The 10,209-nt window shown below is 36.0% G+C and overlaps 1 protein-coding gene across 1 annotated transcript; it reads right to left on the minus strand.

The window, feature by feature from the left end:
* Nucleotides 1-296: 296 nt before the first annotated feature.
* On the minus strand, nt 297-7,681 carry LOC107553823 (DBH-like monooxygenase protein 2 homolog). Its single transcript, XM_016236126.1, has 13 exons — nt 7,406-7,681; nt 5,946-6,092; nt 4,618-4,770; nt 4,037-4,120; nt 3,799-3,951; nt 2,153-2,255; nt 1,896-2,062; nt 1,727-1,815; nt 1,504-1,600; nt 1,290-1,349; nt 890-1,020; nt 691-799; nt 297-605 (listed from the first exon to the last, which is right to left on the minus strand). The coding sequence occupies exons 1-13, from the start codon at nt 7,670-7,672 to the stop codon at nt 465-467; spliced, it is 1,701 nt and encodes a 566-aa protein (XP_016091612.1). The 5' UTR covers nt 7,673-7,681; the 3' UTR covers nt 297-464.
* Between the last annotated feature and the right edge of the window lie 2,528 nt (nt 7,682-10,209).

Here is a 10,209-nt window from a genome sequence, read left to right on the forward strand (position 1 = left end):
ATGTACTTTTTGCTATGAATATGTAATTTATGTCGTAGAACAAAAAGTTTTAACAAAAGGTTTTTTTTTCCCCACAGACATTATTTTACTAATAAATCTAAAACCTCAAATGAGAATTCCTAATATATATATATATGAATAAGTAAAAATATAAGATGTGAGAATATCATGGCTCAAAACAGGTAATTATTTTCCAGGTTTATGACTAAAATTTCATTTTAAAGTCAAAGACATATACCGCCACCTATATTTAAAGGTTTCCATATTGTAGAATGTATAAAAGACAAGTAAAGCAATGAAAGTAAAGTGTAATGTCCATTTCCATTTAATGATTTATTTAAAAAGTAAGAAGTTACATATAGCTTGCTCAATTGCTTGCTTGTCCCTATGAGCCAGGAGTTTTTGTTCTCTTAATGATTCAGACATTCAGACAAGTTACATCAGTGCTATTTTGCATTAGTGTTTCAAAAGGAAGCCCATTGCACTGCCAAACATGTGAGCAGCGATAGCACAGCAAGACTTTTGGTCACACAGCCACTTATGCAGGGTTCAGGTGGGATGACTTTGAGATCAGGAAGTGTCCCTTTATAGGAAGCTGCGTTGTTCTGGAAATACAAATGGAAAAGTGTGTCAGGTAAATGCAGCTGTGGTCAGAACAGAAGCAGATATTTTGGAGGTGTGGACACTCACAAGTGAGTCCACGACTATGATGAACTGGTGGATACTCTTCAGTGTTTGTTGGTATTCATTGATAGTTGTGTCATTCCAAGTCTTCGTGAACATTATATTGAGCCAAGAACTGCAAAATGATCAAATAAAAGACACGTTATCATTAGGGCACATTTTAAGAGCTAAATGTAGTAAAAATAAGGGTTTTCAATTAGATTACTTGATATCTGTTGCTCCCATCGCAGATTGTAAAGCCTTTAAATCAGGGAAGCTCGAACAGCCGCTCAGATTCATAGCTGGATAGTAGAAGAGGAAGGCCAAACACATCTCATCTGTAGTTGAGAACCCCCCCTGTGGGCAGAAAAAAGGAGTTATATAAATTATGTATTTCGGTTCTGGTTCTGAAGTCAATTTTGAATGGATTTTTGGTTCAATGCCTGAAATAAGGTTTGGCTGAAGTTATTTTCACGTTTTATTCTACAACATAAAATACATCAGTAATGCTTTTTTTAAAGATTTTACTTGTCTTGAAAAAGGCAGCACTCATACACATATCAAGAACATATGAAAACGTACTTGCATCCACCAGGCTCTATGAGCCTCTATGAAACTGTACCAACCCATGTGAGTGTGTCTCGGTTTTCAGTATTATAGGTGCACTCCACCAGCAATTTGTCATCCTGAAAGAACAAAAAGTTTCTTTATTTCACTTATTGCCAATAATTATATACTAAAATATAGACTGTTACAGTATATAAATGTGTCATTTTGTATTGTGCAGTGCATATATTTGATATTTATGCTTGAAATCCGTGTAAACTTAACAGCACTTACCAACTTCACTGTCTTAGTTTTACCCAAGTTGGTCACTTCCTGATATTCAAAATCATAGTTTTCATCCGCAACTAGAAGATCGATCTGTTCTCCCCCTCTGAAGAGAATAAGAATTTACAAAAAAAGGAATTAATTGCAGTAACTTTAGGTCATGAACCACAGAAGAAAGAAATGCACACAGGTTATATTAAGTGAACTATTTCTTTGGGTCAAAAACGTTTACCTGAAGTGTCCGACTCGCACCTTCCGCCCAGCCAAGTGTGTGTGCAGCATCGCAGAGAACACCTGAAGATCATGTGGCGTCTCCAGAACCTGTAGAGCACAGAACACAACTGATCGTGCTGAATCTGATCGTGAGAATGTGAGTAGATAAACATACTGCACATACATACCTTTGGAATATCAGCAGTGTCACACATGCCGTACGTGAGGAAGGATTTGGCTTTGGGTGGGATGGCATACCCGGGGGCCACCGCAAGCCCTGTCATCAGAACAGCTGCATCGTGCTGACGGAGTTCAGATGTGTAATAGAATCGCAGACCTGAGTTATCAACTCGACCTGTGCAGAAAAAAAAGAATTGTTTTATCACGTCAAAATCTGAAATATTCATCAAAGTGTGGTATTTCACATTGTAAACGACTGACTGACCTGCACTTTTATTGGGGTTGTTGTAATGCACTTCCAGCCTGTAGAAAAAATCTCCAACATTTCCTCCTATTGGAAGTCCTGCCACCTCAGGAAATTCAAAAGCCTTGAAAAAATATAATTGAATTAAAAAGCTAATCAGTAATTTGAAAGTTTTACATATAAATACTAGGGTTGGGTATCGTTTGGGGTTTTTCTGATACCGGTGCCAAATCGGTACTTTTAAAACGGTTCGGTGCCTAAACGGTGCCTGAACCGATAATAAAAAATAAAAAAAGACCCAAAATAGGATTTCCCGAGTTGTGCTTTTAAGTCGGAATGTGAAAACAAAATGGACACTCGTGTTACTACAATGATGTGTTGGATTTGTATTATTAGAGCTTTCCAACTTGCGTTCGTGAATTTTCTCAGTCGGGAAATTATTTTTCACGCGCGGTGCCGGTGATTCTTACGTCCGTTTCGGAGAACCAGAGAACAAATATTTCAATCGATCGCTCAAGCATTGGTGGCACCGAAATGAGTCACCGAAATCTGCGTTCTGATTCGGTTCTAGTACATACCGGTTACATAGGTAGATGTATATACGCCATATTGGCCCCCGGGTTTCAGTACCCAACCCTAATAAATACTATTTCAATAGGCCCTAAAGCTGAAAATGAATCATGCTCTTTCAGTGAATCAGTTCAGAAAACCGCTCTGAATGATTAACTTAAAGGGGTCATCAGATGCCCATTTTCCACAAGTTGATTTGATTCTTTAGGGTCTTAATGAAAAGTCTATAACATACTTTGGTTAAAATTTCTCAATGGTAGTGTAAAACACACCCGTTTTACCCTGCCAAAAACAGCTCTGTTCACAGCAAGCCATTTTAGTCCATGTTCTTTTAAATGCTAATGTGCTCTGCTCATCCTGCCCCTCTCTTCTGTGGGGTGAGAGCCATTCTCATGAGACTGTTTACTTTAGCCGCGGAACTTGCTAACTAGCACATATTAGGAAAGGCGATTTGCAAAAATTCATAAAAGAACCTACTCACTTCTTCTGTAGGTGAGACTGGATCACGAATGTTTCGCATGAACATAAACACATTTAGGCAGATCAGGGGCGCATTCCCTTTAGAAACAAATGTAATCCACTGCGTCTTCAGCGGCTCAGATGTCGGGAGCAAATGACGACTGCTATGTTCATTATTATATCCAACAACAGAACACGTCAGTCACTTAGGAGTCATTCTTGTCTACTCCTTCTCCGGTGTCGAAACAATGGTCGACTGATGACAGCTCACTCGGGGCGGGTCTAAGGTAAATGCTAGTGTCAATCAACTGAGTCTGTGTGACATCACACAGCCAAGAAGCTGAGAACGGCTTGATTTGAGAACGGGGATATTATTTATAGGGATTAAAAAAAAACACTGGGTGGATTTTTATCATTATAGGGTGGATGTGTACAAACACTGCCAACACACATTTATGTTCAAACAACATTAAAGTTAATTTTGCATCCGATGACCCCTCTAAGAACCAAACTGATCCGATTCTTGATTTTAACAATGTGGTCGCAGAGGTTAACGATTTCTTCAAGTAATTCATGACTTCAATTTGGTTATTTCTCACATGAAAATGATTTATACCCCAGTCAAAAGTGAGACTAACCCCTCCGCCAACTCCCCACACAGCCACGACCTCCATACAGGTTCCATCCACTCCAGTATAACATTCCACCTCAAGCGGCTCTGCCACAGTCGGAGGGCAGCGGTATAGCAGCAGATGATGCACAAGGTCAAAGTTTTCAATCACTGGCTCAATCTGGAGATAGTAAAAGTAAGTCAGAGATAAAGATGATTGACAGATCATTGGATAGATAATGTGTGTGTTAAGTTCATAAACTCACGCGATAAATGTGCTGTTTGGAACCAAACGTCGGGGCTTTCATGATCTTACAGTGATAGTAGGTTTGCTTGGCTGGTACAGTGAACTGAAATGATTGTAAATGTAAGCAACATGTAAAGTGAAAGTACACTCACTAGCACTTCGAAAAGGTTTTCTTTCCATAATTGAGATAAACCATTTAGATAATCGTTGTAAAATACTAGGCTATTCAAAAGTAGGCTATAAAGTCAGTAAGAATTTCAACAACTTTTCTTCAACAAGGAAACAATAAATTGACCAAAGGTTACAGTAAAGACATTTAAAATGTTAAAAAGTTATAAAAACATTTTCATCAATATTCATCAACATTGATAATAAATGTTTCTTCAGCAGCAAATCAACATATTAGAATGATTTCTGAAGGATCATATGACACTGAGACTGGAATAATGGCTGCTGAAAATTTAGCTTTGCTTCACAGGAATAAATTACATTTGAAAATATGTTCAAATCTAAGTTTTAAACGTTGCTTATAAAATGTCAGGAACAAAAATTGGTTTTACTGACAGAACAGCAAAACAACAAAGTAAAAATCTTTCTTACATTGACCATAGTTATGTCAAAAAAGCTGCTGTTTGGAGGGTTGACATGAGGCATGTACTTCAACAGGTTCAACTCCTTCGTGCCTCTTCGGTTACTGTGGTATGTGATATCATCAGTCTGTCCGTACGCATAGATCAGCTTCATTGGGAGATCCTGATCATGCAATAAAAATCACTTTTACTTGATCATTTACATGAAATGAGAAGCTCTTTGGCAACATGCACATTGCAGCTAAATGCCACTGATAATTTTTTTAAGCTATTTTTGATCTAGAATTTCAGTTTTAAAAGTCAGTCCATGTTTTCAGTTTAAGGAGTGTTTCTGAAGTGCAGCTGAGAGCTCCTTGACAAACAAGGTCAACAGTTGGTTACTAGAGAGGAGTTCTTAGAAATGCCCTGATCCCAGTGGACCTAACATTGTGTGGATTCCTTTACATTGCTGGTTTTGTTTTGCAATGCCATTAGGCATGGGCTGATTACCGGTTTCATGGTGGGCTACACCGTGAAAATTTCGGACTCAAGGTCTTTGCACATTGAGTCTGAAATCCTCGTCCAAAATTTTTGCACGTTAAAAAATAAATACGACCTCACGTTGTGTCAATCATGTTTACACACTGCCTCCGAAAATTTCGTCTGTCATAAAAAAAATCTAATCAGGTTCGATTTTCTGTGTTTTCGCATCCACAACAAGCATTTTGATAGGAAAGGACGACGAATACGAAGAAAAAAAAAACATCAAAAAACGCATACGAAAATGTCAGAGTCAGTGTACAAGGACCTTCAGTGTGCAATGGTCTTTACAGGAAGAAAAAGGTGGATAAGCGCAGCTGTTTACATCTGTAACCAAGGAAATGCTGTATCACCATTGTACCATAAGCGCCACCCACTGGCAGAGAGTGAATTTGCGTTCTCATTTAGCCTGTCTGATGTTTCATGCATGTATGTTTTATGGAGAATAATTTTACAGAGCTAAATGAAAAAAGCTGTTACAAAGCTATGAAAAAGTTTTTTCTTTGTTTTTGCTTAAAATAAAAAAATTATACAATCTAATTTAAATCAAAAACTTCTTATGCTTATGCATAAACTCTAAAATAACAATAATCGATTTTATAGCATTTGATATTATTATTAGAAAATATGTTTCATATGTCATATGTCAAAATCTCATACCGGCCCATGCCTAAATGTCATAGTTCCACCATCATTGTTTTCTGAATAAAACTGCAGAGTACATCTAACAAACAATGAATGGGGAGGTTTACATGCTGGTGTTGAATTACTTTTCCTTTGTAAAGAATAGTTCAAAGAAAAATGGTTAAACAGGCTTACAGTGATGGGTAGATCATCTTTATCACAGGAATCGATGGACCTCTGAAACTTCATGACTGTTTTCCCATCAGACTCAGTCAGAGACAGGAGTTTGTAGTTCTGTTGCTGATCAACCACAGGCATTGAATTACCCCCCGCATGTCGGTCCTGAATACGGAAAAACAGAAAAGAGAAATGTAGCATGTATGCATGCGTAGCAACAGGTGTTTTATGATGCTGTAGTTACAGTTGTAGTTGTAGTTTCCAATCTGGGCTATCAGTTTAACACTTTGACTCTCAAGATCTTACATTAATATCAGGTTAATGTTACCAGCATCTGCATATTTTAGAACATCTAGTAAAAAAAAAAAGATCCAGTTTATTGGTTTAATAAGAAAAGTAGACTTTGCCAGACTTTGTCGCACTTATGAAGTTACTTACTGTATTACATATCCCAGTTTACAGCCACTGAGAAAACTAAATATGTAGTTCATAATTAATGAAGCACATATGAAATGCATATCATTATGAATCCAGAATAAAAAAGAATTAAATATAAAAAAAATTATCTATAAAATTATATTTATAGAGCATGTAACTCCAATGTAAGTGACTTAAATCAGCCACAGTCTTTATGATGTGAAAGACTAAACCCAAATATAACAATTTATACTGTAGATAATTTACTAATAGAGATGTAATGATATCAAAATTTCACGATACGATAATATCTCGATATGAAGTCCACAGTACGATATTTATTTTGATATTTAAAAAAAAGACAAATGAAGACTTGGAAAAAAATTTACATTTTGTACATTTAAAAGTTAATTTATTCTATCTAATGCACTTTGAGAGTTCAAAATGAAGAGCTCCAATCCATGTTCTTAACTGAGAAAATTTACGTTAGAAAAAAGTCAGTGAATTGACTTGCACCTAAATTTTAAAGGGGGCTCAACCCTCTTTTTAGTTGTGATATGCTGTCTCTGTCTAAATTACATTCACACTGGTGTTTTAGGAAGCCAAACAAATTAGAATATAATAATAATAACAACAATTTTATATTATTGTTATTCCTATGACAGTAATAGTAATTTTTTTTACTGTAAAATAAATGAAAATTAATATTTCATAGGTATATAATTTTTGCTTTAAACTACACTTTTTGCCTGGAAGACTTATCGTTTCATATCGTCATGTTTTTCTATCGCGATACCACGATACTGATAATACCGTTAGGCCTACATCCCTATTAACTAAATGTGACAAACACGATGAATCAGAATTGAAAGTATACAGAACAAAAATTTGTAGCTTCACTGTAAGTGACTTATTGTCTTGATGATGTGAAAGACTAGGAAACCCAATTAAAAAAAATTACAAAATTTGAAATATGAATAAGAATCAAGAACATAAAGAACAAAATATCAAAAGAATATAAAATTAGTTGTAAGTTCACTGTGACGGTTATCAGTCTTTACCGTAAAGTAACTGCCATCGGGTCCAATTCCTCCAATGACAACATCGGCTCCAGTCATTCCTCCTTTGGGGCTGAAGCCAAAACCGACCCAGCCATTGGTGTTGACCGTGAGCTCGAACAAGATGGTACCCTGGATCTCATCAAATCCCCACTTCAGCCGCACCTTGTGCTCGGGGTCCAGGTGTTCAGAGAAAGGCAGAAGAGGGTCTTCCTGAGCCCAGGACCACTGGACTGAAAGCAAGAGCAGGACAAGAGATAATGTGACCATGTTTCCTTTTCAAAATCTGACAAACAGTGTCTTTGTAAGATGTTTGAGAAGGCAGTGGATGTGAAACTGCTCTGTAGTCACTTTAACAGCCCTATTTGTAAGCTGTTTGTAACCCCTCCTCACCTGAGTCTGTTCTCCTCCTCTCACTCTGGTCTGGTGTACCAGGTTCCACATTATTACAAGTTACAGTATTATTGGCTACAAGAGAAATTACAATCAACTTTTAAAAACACTTTTCATCATTCAAAAATTACTCTTTATGAAACAAATATTTATTTTAGAGCTGTAATGAACTGTAAACACAGAATAGCGGAATTTACTACATTTATGAGTATGAAAGAGATGGATTAGTTAATGATGTTACATAAGCTAAAGTAAATAATTATATTTTGCCCTTTCAGTATCTTCACATCAAAGGAGCAGAGGTCAGGACTGGAGTTAATGATTTGTGACTGTAGACCACAAAACTACGGTCATAAGGGTAACTTTTTTGACCATTGATTTATACTGAAAGCTGAATAAATAAGCTTTCAGTTGATGTATGGTTTGCTAGGATAGGACAATATTTGGTCGAGATAAAATTAGAAAATCTGGAATCTGAGGGTGCAAACAAATCAAAATATTGAGAAAATCGCCTTTAAAATTGTTCAAATGAAGTTCTTAGCAATGCATATTACTAATCAAAAATTAAGTTTTGATATATTTACAGTAGGAAATTTACAAAATATCTTCATGGAACATGAGCTTTACTTAATATCCTAATGATTTTTGGCATAAAAGAAAAATCGATAAATTTGACCCATACAATGTGCTTTTGTCTATTGAATATACCCATTCTACGTATAACTGGTTTTGTGCTCCAGAGTCACATTTATACCATGCAAACCAAACATAATAGGAAAAAGAGATCAAAGGAACAGAAATATTTCTATTTTAAGGAATAATGAAGGGTGTGAGTGTGTGGGGTGTGATTTTTCCTGTAGTTGTGAAAGGGAGTCTTCTTGGTTGCGTGCGTGTGAATCATACAATAAAAGTCATAAAAGTTTTCCAGTAGATGCATATATCTATTGTTTATGTAATGGATAATGAACATTTGGGAAAAAAATGAGAGGTCGCAATTTTGGTGTCCTCATCAAATTAGAATTAGATTTTAAATACATAAAAAACATCTTAAATACAAGTAAATTGTCTACTTTCATATTTCAAATAACTTGTGGCAATAAAATGTCAAAATATGGGGGAAATAATGTTCCAAAATGTAAAATTGTCCGGACTTTGATTTTACCATTACATCTTTAAAGTGAGTTTTTTGCTCTTAAATACTTGATAATTCCCCTTTTCATGGGGTGGTAACGTAGTTTACAAAAACACGTGTCATTCAGTTCAGTTCTTTACGGGACATGTTCACTGTTTGAAATAGGTCGTCATTTACACATTTATTTCAGAAATTAGACAAATTAACACGACATGGACAAATTAGAAACCTGACTGGGTTAAACATTTAAGTCATTACTCTTTAACTGCCGAACTTTAAAGGCCTGTAAAGCCTCGGGTTTTTCGTATTCCAACCAAAATCACATTTTTATATTTGACCTGCTTTTAGACATTTGTCACATTCAACACTTTACAAAAACACTCATCCACAAATAATGTTTAATAGTAATGACTTTATGAATTTCTTCACTGATAAAATAGATAACATCAGAAATACAATAACAAATGTAGATTCTACAGCATATATAACTTCAGCTTCATTCATCGCACCAAAAGATAAACTGCAGCGCTTTACAACTATAGGACAGGAAGAGCTAAATAAACGTATCACTGCATCTAAACCAACAACATGCCTGTTAGATCCTGTACCCACTAAATTCCTGAAAGAGTTGTTACCTGTAGCAGAAGAACCGCTTCTCAATATTATTAACTCGTCGTTGTCTTTAGGTCACGTCCCAAAAACATTCAAGCTGGCGGTTATTAAGCCTCTTATTAAGAAACCACAACTAGATCCTAGTGAACTGACAAATTACAGACCCATTTCAAATCTTACTTTTATGTCTAAAATTTTAGAAAAAGTTGTGTCTGCGCAATTGTGCTCCTTCCTGCAAAAAAAACGATCTCTATGAAGAATTTCATAGTCAGGTTTCAGGCCCCACCATAGCACAGAAACTTGATGCACTTGATACAATTACAAATGGCTTGCTTCTTGCGTCAGACCAAGGCTGCATCTCATTGCTAGTTTTACTTGATCTTAGTGCTGCGTTCGACACTATAGATCATGACATACTGATAGATCGATTACAAAACTATACAGGTATCCAAGGGCAGGCTTTAAGATGGTTTAGATCCTACCTGTCCGACCGCTACCACATTGTTCATTTAAATGGGGAGTCATCTCAATTATCACCAATACATGTGTTAAAAATGTAAAAGAATGGATGACCAATAATTTTCTCCTATTAAATCCGATAAGACAGAGATATTACTTATTGGACCAAAACACAGTGCACAGAATCTCTTGGATTACAATTTGCAACTAG

The sequence above is a fragment of the Sinocyclocheilus grahami genome, unplaced genomic scaffold (assembly GCF_001515645.1).
Source record: "Sinocyclocheilus grahami isolate Dianchi unplaced genomic scaffold, SAMN03320097.WGS_v1.1 scaffold482.1, whole genome shotgun sequence".
Classification (NCBI taxonomy): Eukaryota; Metazoa; Chordata; class Actinopteri; order Cypriniformes; family Cyprinidae; genus Sinocyclocheilus; species Sinocyclocheilus grahami.